This window comes from Chenopodium album, chromosome 7, assembly GCF_948465745.1.
Source record: "Chenopodium album chromosome 7, dcCheAlbu1.1, whole genome shotgun sequence".
NCBI classification, from domain to species: Eukaryota; Viridiplantae; Streptophyta; class Magnoliopsida; order Caryophyllales; family Amaranthaceae; genus Chenopodium; species Chenopodium album.
In genome coordinates this window covers 2,056,101-2,073,171 of record NC_137840.1, presented here as the reverse complement: position 1 = coordinate 2,073,171, position 17,071 = coordinate 2,056,101, and the positions used below count along the sequence as shown (strand labels likewise).

At 33.2% G+C, this 17,071-nt stretch overlaps 2 protein-coding genes across 2 annotated transcripts; one reads left to right on the top strand and one right to left on the bottom strand.

The window, feature by feature from the left end:
• Positions 1-820: 820 nt before the first annotated feature.
• Positions 821-1,234, top strand: LOC145639854 (uncharacterized). Its single transcript, XM_081691182.1, has one exon. It carries the CDS (start codon positions 821-823, stop codon positions 1,232-1,234), a length of 414 nt encoding a protein of 137 aa, XP_081547308.1.
• Positions 1,235-2,215: 981 nt separating this feature from the next.
• Positions 2,216-16,583, bottom strand: LOC145638787 (putative serine/threonine-protein kinase PBL10). Its single transcript, XM_081689816.1, has 5 exons — positions 15,934-16,583; positions 14,820-15,130; positions 3,704-3,839; positions 3,320-3,456; positions 2,216-2,843 (listed from the first exon to the last, which is right to left on the bottom strand). The coding sequence occupies exons 1-5, from the start codon at positions 15,995-15,997 to the stop codon at positions 2,829-2,831; spliced, it is 663 nt and encodes a 220-aa protein (XP_081545942.1). The 5' UTR covers positions 15,998-16,583; the 3' UTR covers positions 2,216-2,828.
• Between the last annotated feature and the right edge of the window lie 488 nt (positions 16,584-17,071).

Here is a 17,071-nt window from a genome sequence, read left to right as displayed (position 1 = left end):
AAGAAGGGCAGATTTATTGAAACTCCTAGAGTTGATGGGATCTCGTGAGTTGGTGACTTGATTGACTGGGAACTTAAAGACTGGAAGCATGACATAATTAACTCTCACTTCACGAAGAGGGATGTTGACTGTATGCTAACTATCCCTATTAGATGCAGAACTCAGGACGATTGCTTAACGTGGGCTTTTTCCAAGGACGGGCAATACTCTGTTAAGACTGCATATATGCTAGGTAAATCGTGCAATTTTGATGCTTTTCACCATACGTGGATGGATATTTGGAAGCTTGATACTATCCCCAAGGTGAAACATTTTCTTTGGAGAGTATGCACGGGATCTCTACCTACACGTGAACTGCTGCATAGGAGACACATGATTGATTCGGACAGCTGCCCCTGGTGTGCAAACTGTATTGAAACAGCAGGACACGCACTCTTCTTATGCCCTGCTGTTCGTGACTTGTGGCGTGAATGTGACTGCGAGGAGCTGGTCTGCAATGACCCACAGACTGATTTCAAAGAAGTCATCGCAGGGTGGAGGCAGAGGAGTGAAAGGAAAAAGCTGGTTGGGGCTGCTTTGTTGTGGTTTATTTAGAATCGAAGAAATGACAAAATTTTTAACAACAAGGAGGTCCCTCACTTAGTGGTGTATAATCGGGTTATGAGGCTGGTGGAGGATTGTGGGAGATATGCAGCTCGAATTTACAGCCTACCTTCTGCTAGAAATAAGAAAAGCCCAAATGTTTGGCTCCCTCCTCCCACGGATTTTGTGAAACTTAATTGTACGTGATGCGTGCTTGAGAAATGAGGGCTAGGTGGGTATGGGGGCAGTTATAAGGGATACTAATGGTGAAGTGTTGTATGCTGGCTCTCGTAGAGTAAGGGGAAGGTGGCCTGTTGAGGTGGCAGAGTGTAAGGCAATTTTGTTTGGGGTTAAGCTCGCACAACGCTATGGCTTCAAGAGAATTCTGGTGGAGTCTGACAGACAAGTCATCATTAATAGGCTTTCGAAATGTGCTTCCTATTTCACTGATCTTGATACAACATTAGATGATGTTTTCTGGTTTTGTAAAGACTTCGATTTTGTCTCGTGGTCTCATGTTAGAAGGGATGGCAACTCCGTTGCGCATCATCTTGCTAGGCTAGTGCCTTTGGGTACGGAACAAGTGTGGGAAAATCATTGTCCCATCTCTGTTTCCTCGTATGTTCTCATGGACAAATTGTCCATTGATTAATAATATGCACTAGTCCGGTTTGTCTCAAAAAAAAAATCAATATACTTGGCTAGAAACCGATGGAATATCTATTAAGTTAATCAAGTGCACGATTTATTCTGTGCGGCTAGTCACACCGTGACACCGTGTGTCCGCTTGTAAAAAAATGAAGTAACCCATATAACACTGACAAAGTAACTCATATTATGCTAATAGAGTTAATCCCTATATTACTAATTAAGTAACTTAGTTGTATAAAAGTGAGACTAATCAATAAACTTTAATGATTTAACATATTATCTTACAAGTGCGTTGAGATGATCGATTGTAGAATATTAATTTGTGATGCCCTTTCAAATATTTTAGAAGTCTCCTTCCTATAAACTATTGCTAAGGAGTACTAATTATTCATTAATGGTGTACCAAATTCTATAAGGTAGTCCTGCACTGAATTATTTGTAACAAATCAATATAATAAATTCAGAAAATATACTAACTAATTCATGCTTTTATCAAACAAATCGAAGAAAATACGCAATTCAGTAAGTTTGGTGACATACATAAACATCAAATATTATAAATGGATGAATGGGGTACCCCTCTACAACGTAAGAAAGTTTGAAAATCCTGGAAAGTTAGAGTGACATAAACATTTTACTCAATATTGGGAAACTTTTGGATACATGTGAAAACCATTATATAGTGTTGCAGTGAGAATATAATGGCTTTAATCCTCATCCAAAAAAAAAAAAAAATTAAATAAATAAAATAACGGCGTTAATCATATTAATTAGTGAATATATTTAGGACGAACTATGGAATAACATTTGACCAAAAAGTTGGAAGAACCCTAAATTCCAAACAATCAAAAAAATTCCAAACAATCAAATGCGGAGTAGACGTTAATGTCAGTCAAGGAATTCTCTTCCATTCTTCTCCACTAAAGCAGGCTAATGTACTTTGATAGAGAAAACTGCAGATACATTATGGAGTTTTACCATCTAGAAAAAATAAAATGTATTCCCATTTCAATTCTACTTGAGTAAAACTCTTAATTTCATTTTCAAAACTAAGTATAATAATATACATGAAGCATTATTTATGGAAATCGTTCTCAAAAAATTTTCCATCACACAATCATACATGTTTTACAAACCTAATTCCTACAAGTGTCGCGATTCGCCAAAGACATGCTACTTGGTAACGGGTCTGGGTCTTGGGCTGGAGCCTCCACCTAAACCATTTTGACGTTGGGCCGGAGAAGGGTGATAACTATGGGGCCTTTTGGTCTTAGAAGAACCGGGCTTGGAGCTTTTTGGGTTCATCCTAATGGTACTTATCCTCTCTAATATTATAACGACCTCGGACATCGGTGGCCTGTTTTTTGGATCGTTTTGAAGACATCTTAATATGAGTTGGGCCAAGTTGTTTGCACCTTCGGGTGGGTAATCGTCCATTCTTGGGTCAATTATCTTCTTCACTTTGGACTTTTCACTTAGCATGGGCTTGGACCAGTCCACTAAGCTTGTCTGTCCAGTGGGCCTATTTAAGTCGTAGGCCCTAAAGCCCGTTAATATCTCCAATAATACAACTCCGAAGCTGTACACGTCACTCCTTACGTATAAGTGACCTACACAACAATATTCAACATTAAACATCAATTATTTTTTTCAAGAAATTCTACATGTTTAAGTTGATTATGTTGGTCCATGGTATAAAAAGACAAACAATATTGAGGCTATACTATTTCTTCATAATCAGTAATTGTGTTGTTTCTTATGAAAAAACTAATATTTCGTCTGTCTTATTGTATTCACATTTGTTTAAATTTTGTTACGATAAACTAAAATCATATTGATCCGTACATGTACCAAGCATAGCCTGATCTAATAGTAAAATTTCATACCTATAAAAATAAGAATTAAAATAACATTAGTAGAGGTTAAGTTTTTTAAAAAATTATTGGTAAATGGTAAGTAGAAGGTCCATCTTAGGGCACCCATAATGTGTTTGATGAGGTTGGGCCCTCTAGCCCCTCTTAATTTCACGCTTAAAAGTTACGGAGTAAACCAGCTCGGCCTATAAAAAAGGTAAATTAGTACATACCTCATCTAACAAAATGTTAGCAGCTTTGAAATCTCGATAAATAACAGTATTCTCTGATGTATGCAAGAAATCAAGGCCTCGAGCTGCGTCCAATGCTATGTTTATTCTTGTTGTCCATGATGGAGGCTCTACTTTGTCTGTACAGTATAAATAACTCTATATAAGATTTTTTTTGTTTAGTAGGCCAAATTTGCCGACAGTTTATAATCCATCCAATTTACATTTTGAATTGTTTTATATCTTAAGGCTCTGATTGATATGACATAAAACATTTTCAATGAAAAATGAGCTAAGTTTATAATAATTGAGTTTAACTAATTTCTAGAAACTTAAAGAATAGCCGTACATATGGGAAAAAAAGAAGAAGAAGAAGTGAATGCTTACTTTGAAAAAGATGGTTTTCAAGACTTCCTTTATTTAAGTGCTCATATACAAGAAGAAGCTCCTTATCTTCCCAGCAATAACCAATTAATTTCACAAGGTTTGGGTGTGAAAACTTCCCCAAGAAATTGACCTCTGTCTGCATCACCAATGAATAAACAATGTTCATGAATTAGATGTTATACAAACTGAATTTTATATACTTATATATAATGTAGAAGAACGAAATATTATCAACTACGGATTAATATATACCAAAAAAAAAAAAAAAAAAAAAAAAAAAAAAAAAAAAAAAAAATCTACTCATATTTGAAGGTCTATAATTTACAAATTCACTATATATATATAGGCCTTGTTTGGCAAATGGCTGTTAGCGGTTGACTGTTGGCTAGTTCACCTGGCTTGTTCTGAAATGTTTGGTTGTTTATTAATGGCTTTTGAAATTGACTGTTTATAAAAGTGTTTGGTAAATTAATTGTTTGTTGTTGACTGTTTATTAGATAATTTGTGGGCCAAAAGCCAACAAAAAAGCTACTCAAAGCAGCTTTTTTTATTTTGGCTTAAAAACCAGCTTTTTCGCGGACTAAAAAGCCAATTACCAAACACATTTTTTGGCTGTTTGACCACCTAAAAAAGCCAAAAGCTAACCAAAAAGCCATTAAAAAACCAATTACCAAACATGGCCATACTTTGTATGTCATTTTATTAATTTAAGATGTTACTAATCTATTAATATTTAGTTAATGGTTATTTTTTTCCATAAAAAAAAATAAATAACTGTTTTTTTGAGGAAAAAATAAATAAATAACTTAATACATAAATTGATGATATAATAATATTTAGATAACGCTTTTTTTTTTCCGTCAAAAATAAATAAATAAACTTAAATCTTATTTTTCCTATTCGACAAAATTGTAACGTCGTGCCTTAATATATTGCAGTTGGAAATGAAATTATAAGAGCAGGCGAGAATATGTATGGTAGACTGGCCTGGCGTACCAAATATATTAAGTAGTGGAGAGCACTAATTAATATATATAATGCTCCTATTACATAGTTTAATCTATATTTATATATTTATAATGTCAGAATGTTATTTAGCATGCATAATTCTTTATTAGAGGAGGCAGAGTAAGTAGCCAACGTACGATTAATATTCGTATATTTATAATGTCTGGTTGATCTATAACTACGTTACGAACGTGTTTATTTAGTTGCTTGGTTTTGGGTTTCTTGTCCTAGTTTGTCCACGACTCCTCCTCAAGACCCCAACCACCATGCACCCACAAAAAGATCGACTATCTAGCTGGCCAAATCCCGTATTAGTAAACATAATTCAGATTAACAGGCTAACTACTTTGAGAGCGATATAAATGAAAAATGTTTAGGCCATGTTTAGTTAACCTTATTTTTAATCAAATCTGATACATATACAATTGTGACTTAGCTCATCTATGTTTGGTGAATGACGACACCATATTAGAATCACCCCTATATTAAATCTCTATGAAATACAAGTACATAAAGATCTAGTCCGATACAAAAGTATTATACTAGTATAAGTTTCGACCCGAGGTCTCTAGCCTAGAAGTAGAATGGGCCAATGTAGTCATTGCTCCAAATCTCCAATCTCTGCCTTCTATATTAGTATTTGATATCCACCATATACAATTATTCACCTTGAATAATGTTGGACAACTTGTCCCGAAAGCAATGCTAGAAATGTGCAGTGTATATTCTAAACTAACTAGTGTTGCACTAATATGTATGAAACACTACTACTTTGTATTATTAGTTGGCCCTTTGACTTTCTCATTCAAAAAATGAAATGATAATTGTAAGTCCACTAATACAAGAGTGTACCACGTCCACTAGCACCGTAGAGAACGACATTTTGACTAGTATGAGAGGAAAGTCAGTCCACTTAGCTACATTTTCAAGCATATATATGTGACTAAATGCTTTAATTTTTGCTGAAATTTCAAACTAACTTCATTCCTTTGGAATCCTTTCCACTCTTAGTATGGAATAGTGGAATACAATTAAAAAATGATGTTAAATCTAGATTGGTGATAACTAATAGTAGAATGAGCATGGGTCGGGTACCCGTACCGTTAAAACTATCGATTCGGGTACTCGATAACCAATAATACTAAAAATGATATCCATTACCCGAATCAATAAGTTTTTTAGGATCGGTTATTGGGTATCCAATATGATATCCAATAATGAAAATTTAGACTTTATAATATAGTTATTATGATATCATCATTCAACACTAATCAACAATAATACGACATGACCATGACCAGATTACTAATAATTACTAATCATTTAAATTATGAAATGATTATGAAGTAAAGTAAGAATTTAGATTTTGGATAAATAGAATAGTAGAAAAAAAAAAAATTTGCTTATCGAATCGGGTAACCATTAATTTTAGAATGATACCCAATAATCGTACTCGATAACAAATTATGGTTATCGGAACGGATACCCTAATTTTCGGTTCGATTACGGTTCGGGTTTTCGGATAATTTTGCTCAGCCTGATCTAATACAAGTAACTAATAAGGCTAACAATTGCCAGTATGACAAAGATTTTTTTTAAAAAAAAAATATTTCGTAATATGTACTACCTCCGTTACAGGTTATATGCAATGATTAGACGTTTTTCCTCTTTGCTTTATGTCAAATCGTTGCACATAACTTGTAACGGAGGTAGTATTAATTTGTAATTGAGGTAGTATTAATGTTTATTGTTGTTCACCCTTTAGTTCTTTTGTTTTTTAATGTACTCTCTATATATGAAAAATTGTCATGGTTGACTAATCAAAATTATTGACATATAGTAAAAGGATTACATTAGACATTGATGCTCGCTTGAACTTAATAAGAAATCAATTTTAATCAACTAAATTTTTACAAAAATAAAATAAAATTGATCAATCTAAGGGTGTGTTCAGCTTAATTTCAGTTCATTTCAGTTTAGTTCAGTTTAGCTCCTATCAGTTCAGTTCTCAATATCCTTTTCTCATAAACAATTCATTTCAGTTCAGTTTAGTTTAGTTCAGCCCTAATCAATTCAATTCAGTTCAATTTAGTTGTATTCATTAAATTGGAACAAACCCTAAGGCTACATTTGATTTGCCTTACTTATTAAGCAAATAAGTGTTACTTTAGAACATTTGGACTAAAGCAAACCAATGAAATTAGAGTAGAACATACTATATCATTTGTCTAATCCTCCTATTATTTTCTTGGCAACTAAAGAACCTTGTGTTGCTGGTAAGAGAAGCAAATATTATTGAACTATTCAACACATGAAAGTATTGTTGACAACTTCAAATTGACAAATTCATTAGTTTCACACTGTAGTGCAACTGGCTACTTCGTTTTTAGGTTGGCAGGGTGATTGTTTTGTCATTTTGTGAACTCAGTTTAACGATTTGCACGTTTTTTATGTTGAAAGATTTTGAGGAAATCTTGAACAGTTGATTTCAAGCTACATAACGAGAACCGATGAGAAATGACATACTTTCTAAATAATTATTTCATTGTTAAGAGTTAATTAATTTAGTCAAGGTGTGAATGTCCACACTCCAATTTCTTCATTGCATTTAATGTAGTAGCCAACTCTAATTGCCACCCTCTAAGGTTATAGCCCACAATGTAATAGTGGTTCTTACTACTATAAATAGCCATGTAATTTCACTTGTATGATGCACAAAATATTACCAAGAGTAATACATAAAAGTAGTAATACTTCTCTTATTACCTTCTTCTCTTAATCCTCTAATTTCTATATATTTCATAACACGTTATCAGCACCATCTTCAATCAGGTATACTTATACCGATTATCCAATTTTTACAAAGATTCAATTTCCTTCACGAAATATATTTTGAGGAGTATGCTCTATAGTTGCCCATATGGGATCCTCTATACCAGAAACTCATAATATATTTCTCCACAAAATTACTCTACATAATTAGCCATGTTGATAAAAATGAGGATATCAATACATACCTTATTTATGATATTTAGTTTAGTAACTCTCATGCATGGTTATAGAAAGTAATATATAATTACTTTTGCATGTAAAAATATTTGTTGTATGCATGTTAATAGAGTAAATTTCATGGTCACACAAATCATGTTCATACTTACTTACTTGTGCATAATTACTAAAATGAAAAAAAAAATGATGCAGCCTTTATATTTATTTAATTTTTAGATTACACACTTTTATGTTTCTTTCAGTTTTTCGAACCCTTGACCTCATGAATAGATTAGGGTTCTCGGACCACTACGGCTTGCATCCCAGTGTGATACTTATTTACGTTTGTAAATATTTATAGTTTGATTACGATTATTTTACCAGTCTACTAGAACATTGTATGATATTTTTACAGTAGTGTAAAGCTGAAACGGATAATTTACCCCCCTATAAAAGGCGGATTACACCCCCTTATTTCACCATACAAACCTTATCCCCTCCTTAAACTTTACCCAAATTATCTCCTCTTCTTCTTCCTCTATTTACACCGGTCACACACCATGTTCCCCGTCGACAACCGACAACCACCACACCCCTTTACCTTTGAAGAAGATTTAAGGAAATTAAAACTATATTTAGTTTTAATTATGGCCCTAGTAGTTTTATTAATGGCAATGATGATTTTCATCATTTTACATAAGTAGCGCTCGGTTTTTCGACAAAGGGAATTCATGCATGTAATCTCCGTAGTACTTCAAGTTTTTTTGTCTTCTAGGTAGATTATAAGTGCATTTTGTTATAATAAATGTTCCTTTTGTCTTATCATTAATGTATGTCATTAATATTATTATTATTATTATTGTTGTTGTTGTTGTTGTCGGTGATATAGTAATAGTAGTAGTATTTATTGTTATTGTTATTATTATCATTGTTATTGTTATATTTGTTGTTGTCGTTGTTTACCTAAAGTAATTATCATGTTTAATTTTAGCTTAACTTTATGTAAATCATAATAATAACCCAAGGGGGAGAAGCAAATATGTTTTAAATGGATTATTATTATGATTACAATTTGATTACTTTAATTATCACTTGCTTAATTGGCTTAATAATAATTACCTATTTGATTGTAGTTAAAATGGGAGACTTGATGAAAAGACAATTTGACGTATTAGACTTGTCCGGACATAATTATCTTGAATGGACAGTTGATGCCCAAATGAATTTGAAGGCTCAGGGATTGGAACATACAATCAAAGAAATTACCATCCCAGGAAACGAAAAAGATGCCCCTGCTCAAGTTAAAGTTCCAACTGATCAAGAGAAAGCAAAAGCTATAGTTCTCTTAAGGCATCATTTACATAACAGTTTGAAAACTGAGTATTTAATGGTGGAAAATCCCAGAGAACTATGGGATAGCTTGAAAGGAAGATATGACCACCATAAAAGGGTACTCCTTCCTTCAGCACAATTTGAGTGGACAAACCTGAGATTTCAGGACTTTAAATCTGTCAGTGATTATAATTCATCACTATATAAAATCGTATCAATATTGAGATATTGTGATCAACCAGTCACTGAAGTGCAAATGATAGAGAAAACACTCTCTACATTCCATGCTAACAACATTGTATTGCAACAGCAATACCGTGAAAGAGGTTTTGCAAAATATTCTGAGCTTATTTCTACATTATTGGTTGCTGAAAAGAATAATGATCTTCTGTTGAAGAATCACAACCTAAGACCAACTGGGTCTCAAGCATTCAATGAAACAAATGCTGTAGAAAGCTCAAATCCACCCGAGACAAATGTTGCTCATAGAGGTGGACGTGGAAAATATAATAATCGTGGCAGAGGTCGTGGAAATTTCCGCGGACGTGGCCATGGACGTGGTTATGGCCGTGGTAGAGGCCAATTTCCCCCTAGAAACAACACTCAAAGGGGGCATCAACAAGGAAACAAAAATCAAGCCATCACAAAAGGAAAAGACACATGTTATAGATGTGGCATGACTGGACATTGGGGACGTACTTGTCGTACGGCCAAACATCTGGTAGAACTATACCAGGCTTCCATTAAAGGGAAAGAAAAACATGCCGAAACAAATTATGTTAATGAAGAAAATGTCCCTGGAATTAGCCTTGATGTGTCTGATTTCCACATAGACAATGGTGAAGCTGGTGGTGAATTTATCTTTGGAGAGAATAATCATGTTTAGATAATTCATCAATTACTATGATATGTATTATGTTTTCATTATGTACTTTTCTTGTATGTTTTTTTTTTTCATGTTCAAGTTATGTACTTTTAATTTTTCATCATTAATAAAGTAAGTCCAGTTAAATTATCTTAAACTAATCTTATACTTATTATTTTATGAAGATATGGATCTGCCCGAAGTTGGTTCCAAATTTCAATGCCTTTTGGACAGTGGAACAACACACACTATTCTGAAGGATAGAAAATATTTTTTAAAGTTAAGATTGTTTCAAGCAAATGTTAATACCATTTCTGGGTCAGCCAAGCTAATAGAAGGTTCTGGAAAAGCTTGCATAATACTCCCAAATGGAACAAAATTAATCATTAATGACGCTTTATATTCGAGTAAATCTCGAAGAAATCTTATAAGTTTTAAAGATGTGCGTCAAAATGGTTTTCATTTAGAAACAATGATAGTGGATCAAAAGGAATATTTATGCCTCACGGCAGAAAAACATGGCAAGAAACATGTGTATGAGAAATTGCCAGCATATTCTTCAGGATTATATCATATAGATATACGACCAGTTGAAATAAATTCGATATCTAACCAGAAGTTAGATAATAAGAATCTGCTAAATTTATGGCATGATCGTTTGGGTCATCCTGGTACAGGAATGATGCACAAGATTATAGCAAATTCAGTAGGACATTCAATTAGGAATGTTAAAATCCCTCGATCAGATGAATTAACATGCTCTGCATGTTCACTTGGCAAATTAATAATAAGGCCATCTATGAACAAAATTGCTACTGAATCTCCAACATTTTTAGAGAGGATTCAAGGAGACATTTGTGGACCAATTAATCCTGCATGTGGACCATTCCGATATTTTATGGTATTAATTGATGCCTCAACTCGATGGTCACATGTAAGTCTCTTATCCAGTAGAAATGTTGCTTTTGCAAAACTCCTTGCTCAAATTATTAAACTAAGAGCACAATTTCCAGACCATACAATAAAAAGAATAAGGCTTGACAATGCAGGGGAATTTACATCCCAAACATTTAATGATTATTGTATGTCGATTGGAATTGTTGTAGAACATCCAGTAGCTCATGTTCATACACAAAATGGACTTGCTGAGTCATTAATTAAGAGACTACAATTGATTGCAAGGCCATTATTGATGAGATCAAAATTGCCTTCATCTGCTTGGGGTCATGCCATAATACATGCGGCAACGCTAATTAGGTTGAGACCAACTGCTTATCATAAGTTCTCACCACTACAATTAGTTTTTGGTCGAGAACCTAATGTCTCACATCTAAAAAATTTTTGGTTGTGCGGTGTATGTTCCTATTGCTCCACCCCAACGAACAAAGATGGGTCCACAAAGAAGGCTGGGAATTTATGTTGGGTTTGAATCACCCTCCATAATTAAATATCTTGAACCAATGACCGGTGATTTATTTACGGCCAGATTTGCCGACTGTCATTTCAATGAGACAGTATTCCCAGCCTTAGGGGGAGAGAAAGTGGACCCACGAAAGAAAGAAATAGAAATCATTTGGAATGCAACACAATTGTCAATGTTTGATCCACGAACAAATATGTGTGAACAAGAAGTTCAGAAAATTGTTCATTTACAAAGCATTGCAAATCAGCTGCCTGATGCATTTATAGATGCAAAGAAAGTGACAAAATCACATATACCAGCTGAAAATGCCCCTGCACGAATTGAAATTCCATCTGGTGATAAGATCATTGAAAATGAATCTCTAGCACGCCGAAAGCGTGGAAGACCACTTGGTTCAAAAGACTCTAAACCAAGAAAATTAAAAAGACCTGATGAGATCGACAATATTCCCCTTACAGAAGGTCAAGAAAGACAAAGTACAGATAAGAATAGAGAAAAAGATGATAATCCGAAAGGGGATGAACAAGATGACCATAACATCGATAACAATGAAACTTCAATAAATTTTGTTTCTACCAGGAATTATTGGAATAGAAATGATGTTATCGTAAATGAAATATTTGCATATTCCATTGCAATTGAAATGGCATCTGACGAAAATGATAGTGAACCAAGAACAGTGGAAGAATGTCGTTGCAGGCATGATTGGCCAAAATGGAAAGAGGCAATGCAGACAGAGTTAAAGTCACTCGAAAAACGAGAAGTGTTTGGAAAAATAACCCTTCCACCAGAAGGTGTAAAGCCAGTTGGATACAAGTGGGTATTTGTGAGAAAACGAAATGAGAAAAATGAAATTGTAAGATATAAGGCAAGACTTGTAGCCCAAGGTTTTTCTCAAATTCCAGGGATTGATTATGAGGAGACATATTCTCCCGTAGTTGATGCAACTACGTTAAGATTTCTGGTAAGCTTGACAGTCTCAGAAGGACTAAAGATGCGATTAATGGATGTAGTAACCGCATATTTATATGGGTCACTCGATACAGATATTTATATGAAAGTCCCAGATGGATTAAAATTACCAGAAAACCACAAGCCTAGACATTTACTTTCCATAAAATTAAAAAGGTCACTTTATGGATTGAAACAGTCTGGGAGGATGTGGTATAATCGTCTTAGTGAATACCTTATGAAAGAAGGGTTCAAGAATAATCAAATCAGTCCTTGTGTTTTCATTAAGAGATCACAATCAGGGTTTGCAATTGTTGCAGTTTATGTTGATGACTTGAATATCATTGGAACCCCAAATGAACTTGAAAGAACTGCAAAATACTTGATGAAAGAATTTGAGATGAAAGACCTTGGACAAACTAAATTTTGTCTTGGATTGCAAATTGAGCACTTAAACAATGGTATTTTTGTCCATCAGTCTAACTACACCGAAAGAGTGTTAAAACGTTTTTCATGGACAAAGCGACCCCAACAAACACCCCGATGATTGTTCGGTCTTTGACTATGAAATATGATCCATTTAGACCTCGAGAGGAAAACGAGGATGTCCTTGGTCCTGAAGTACCATATCTAAGTGCAATTGGGGCTCTAATGTATCTAGCTAACAATACTAGACTAGACATAGCTTTTTCTGTGAATTTGTTAGCCAGGTTTAGCAACGCACCAACGAAGAGACACTGGAAAGAAGTAAGACACTTACTACGATATCTACGAGGAACAAAAGATCTTGGTTTGTTTTATCAATCAAGGAAAGATGCCACCCTCATCGGATATGCAGATGCTGTATATCTATCAGACCCACAAAACGCCAAGTCACAAACTGGATATCTGTTCACCTATGGTGGAACTGCAATTTCTTGGAAATCAACAAAGCAAACCTTAACTGCGACATCATCAAATCATGCTGAGTTGATTGCCCTTTATGAAGCAGGACGTGAGTGTGTATGGCTAAGGTCAATGATCGGCAATATCCAAGAAGAATGTGGGATGAAAGAAGTAACTGAAAGTCCAACCATCATTTACGAAGATAATACTGCATGTATCGCACAAGTAACTGAAGGATATATTAAAGGTGATAGGACTAAACATATATCCCCAAAACTGTTCTTTACACACGATTTGCAGAAGGAAGGGAAGATAAATGTCCAACAGATCCAATCATCTGATAATCTTGCAGACTTGTTTACAAAGTCCCTACCTTCGAAGAGTGTTGAGCGGTTGGTCCACAAGATTGGGATGCGTTGTCTTCATAAACTATGTTAAAATCAGGGGGAGCATTATATGCACTGCACTCTTTTTCCCTTCGATCAGGTTTTTATCCCAATGGGTTTTTCCTGACAAGGTTTTTAATGAGGCAGTACACTAAAGCATATAGTTATATATTGTTGTACTCTTTTCCCTTAGCTATGGCTTTTATCCTAAAGGGTTTTACCTAGCAAGGTTTTAACGAGGCAACATATACCCTATTCTGTATGGACATTCAAGAAGGAGTGTTAAGAGTTAATTAATTTAGTCAAGGTGTGAATGTCCACACTCCAATTTCTTCATTGCATTTAATGTAGTAGCCAACTCTAATTGCCACCCTCTAAGGTTATAGCCCACAATGTAATAGTGGTTCTTACTACTATAAATAGCCATGTAATTTCACTTGTATGATGCACAAAATATTACCAAGAGTAATACATAAAAGTAGTAATACTTCTCTTATTACCTTCTTCTCTTAATCCTCTAATTTCTATATATTTCATAACATTCATATAATTAACTATTTTTTTTTAGTTCATATAATGTATTTGAATTTTAATGTCCAGTGTTCATTTTACGAAAATGTGTGAAATATTTTACATGTGGAGTAATAAACTACTTTCTCTGCCCCTTAATACAATGTCTCTTTTTCTTTATTATGTGAGGAATAAATGCTCAAAAGAGACATTGTATTAAGGGACGGAGGGAGTACTAATTACAGAAAAGTGGTATGTTTAGTGTTTTATAACTGAGGAAATTCCATGTAATTATGTATTAGCGATGATTATAGGAAAATTGATTAGAGGAATAGTATTTATTGTAAAATATACAAGTTGAGAATAATCCAATAAGTATTTCACTAAGACACTTTTTAGTTCATCTTGTTTCCACTTATGTGAAGTTAAAAAGAAGGTGAGATTTACGTAGGGTTATTCAAGTTCAATTTACAACTAAAACAATTTCTAATAATAAGATGTAATATATATATTTTGAAGTTAAAAACAAGGTAAGATAAGTGCAAATTAAATAAGTTAAATAGGTATATAGAACTAATGCTTATAGTACAATAGTACAACATTTGATGTTACTTGTAAATAAGAAAAGACGGTCAAAATTCAAACAAATGAGAAGTAGATTTAGTACTTTCTATAGACTATAGTTGTAGAAGAGTGTTTTTTTCCATTTTGATTCAAAATTTCCACACTTTAAAAAAAAAGGGACAAAAAGAAGAAATGAAAACTTACCTTCCATTCTTTTAGACCTTGTGCACTATCAGCATTGCATTTCTTGACTGCAACAGGAATACCAACACCAACTTTAGAAGGTGCCAATGTTGTTTTATCAATCCATCCTTTGTACACCCTCCCAAACCCTCCTTCACCTAACACGGAATCCGGTCTAAAGTTCCTTGTTGCGCTTTTTAATTCTGTAAATGTGTATATTTTCAAGTCTGGTTTTATAATTCGTCCTACCACCGGTCCATGTACTCTTGCTCCACCTCCAACACCATTAACGTTGTTACGCATCATACCTGGCTGGTTAAAGTTGTTGAACTCTACATGATCACATATACAAAGTAAAGTTCATGTAAGTTTTAGATACGGTTAAACTATATATGTGAGTATTTTATCATATAAATATTACAGGGATATTTAGTGTAAAATGTTTCAAATAAAAAAGGTCATTCAAGGTTTTTTTTTTTTTTTTTTTTTTTTTTTTTTTTATCACCAAAAGATTCACTATGATTATTATGAAAAATTGTCTTGTGAAACAAATTAAAATTCATAACAATAATCACCAAGTTTAAGAAAATTATAAAAACTTAACATGTATGAGTACAGGAAAAACATTAATGCTTCCACCTACAAAATATCTTATTTCAAAATACCAACGTCCACAAAAACTTCAAGGCAAACCAATCAATCATAAAAATAAAAAAGAAAAATAGTGATTTCCAATCATTGGAAATAGGTAAGCCACCATTTTTGACAAAGCCCATACTTAATGATTTTATGAACATATGCACAACATTTTAATATTCATATATTTACATAATCAAAGCTCAAAAGTTACATAAATTATTGATAAATTTGTTTAAATTCCTTTTAATGGTTTAGAAACTAAGGATTAAACTACCACTTATGTCATTTTATCAACATGTTAATATATAAATCATCTTTTTTTTTTTTTCTTTTTTTTTGGGGGGGTCAACTACACTAAAATCTCATATCATGTAATTGATGATCTTAAAAAAAAAAATGTACCAATTGAAACCAGAGAAAAACAAGAATACAAATAACCAAATTAAAGAAAAAGATATTTAAAGTAATACATGTATTAATTAATGTATATACTAACCTCGAGGATTATTAATAATGGGATTGCTAACTTCTTCTTTAGATCCCCATAAGCAATTCCCCATCTTTGTTTCTTCAAAGATACGGCGAAAATAGCAACTTTAATTAACCAAAATATCGACTTCTTGTAATTATTTTCCTATAATAATACAAGAGTAATGCTCCCCCAAAATCTGATACTAATACTTAAACAAACAAAAAAAAAAAAAAAAAAAAGGAAGCAGAAAAGAAGCAGCAAAAATGAGAAAACTTTACGTTTTGAATATTCGAGGTTCTTTCCTAATATTGATAAAGTCTTCTTTATAATTTTCTTTAATTTACAAATAAAACAAGAACAAGCTTTATTTAATATATGGACTTGTTTTGAGTTTAGATTATAAAGGGAGAGAGAAAATATTGGGGACTTGAAAAAAATTAAGGAGAAGACGTGGAATATAAACAGTTTAAGTGTTGTTGGAGAAGAAGGAGAAGAACAATTATTACTAAGTCAACGAATTTGGTTAGCAAGACAATAAAATAAGCTTAGCCCGTTTCAATTGTTGGCACCATATTTTAATATTTCGTAAATATTACTGTATAATGTGTGGACTTGTTTTTATTATACTCGGTACCATTCCTCATCTTGTTCATTTATTAACTAGACTCCGTAATAAGGATGAACTTAAGCCGTGTTAGGCACTTCGTAAAAGGAATTTGCTAAACTAGAAGGTAGACCAAGTAAATTAGTAGTTTGACCATTATTCGAAGCAGCTAGTCAAACTTTTTGGTAAATAAATAGCGGTTCCCTTTAGTGAGCGGTTTGGCCTTTGTTAAGCCGGTATATATTGTGTTGTATTTAGTTGGTTAACGGGTTAAGCATGGTGCATCCGGATTTTTTTTAAAAAAAGGCGAAATAAACATTTAGTTGTTCAGTAAAAAACATATAGTTGTTTTATAAAGAACACATAGCTATTTTATAAAGAACATCTAGTTTTATATGTTTTTTTTGTAAATCTAAAAAACATTTGTAATATTAGTAAAGAACATGATAATATTAAAGAACATTATTCATATAGTAAATGTACATTTGGTATAAATGTTCATGTATGCATATAAAAAAAGTACATTTTATTGTATTATAATGTACATTCTATTATATT

What these genes read in the sequence shown, in the direction of transcription:
- LOC145639854 (XM_081691182.1), top strand. Translation starts at nt 821, where the DNA reads ATGGGGGCAGTTATAAGGGATACTAATGGTGAAGTGTTGTATGCTGGC.
- LOC145638787 (XM_081689816.1), bottom strand. Translation starts at nt 15,997, where the DNA reads ATGGGGAATTGCTTATGGGGATCTAAAGAAGAAGTTAGCAATCCCATT. An exon ending in AAGGTCTAAAAGAATGGAAG is followed by an intron (nt 3,840 to 14,819) that starts GTAAGTTTTCAT and finishes TTGGTGATGCAG; the next exon opens with ACAGAGGTCAATTTCTTGGG. An exon ending in TGAAAACCATCTTTTTCAAA is followed by an intron (nt 3,457 to 3,703) that starts GTAAGCATTCAC and finishes TATACTGTACAG; the next exon opens with ACAAAGTAGAGCCTCCATCA.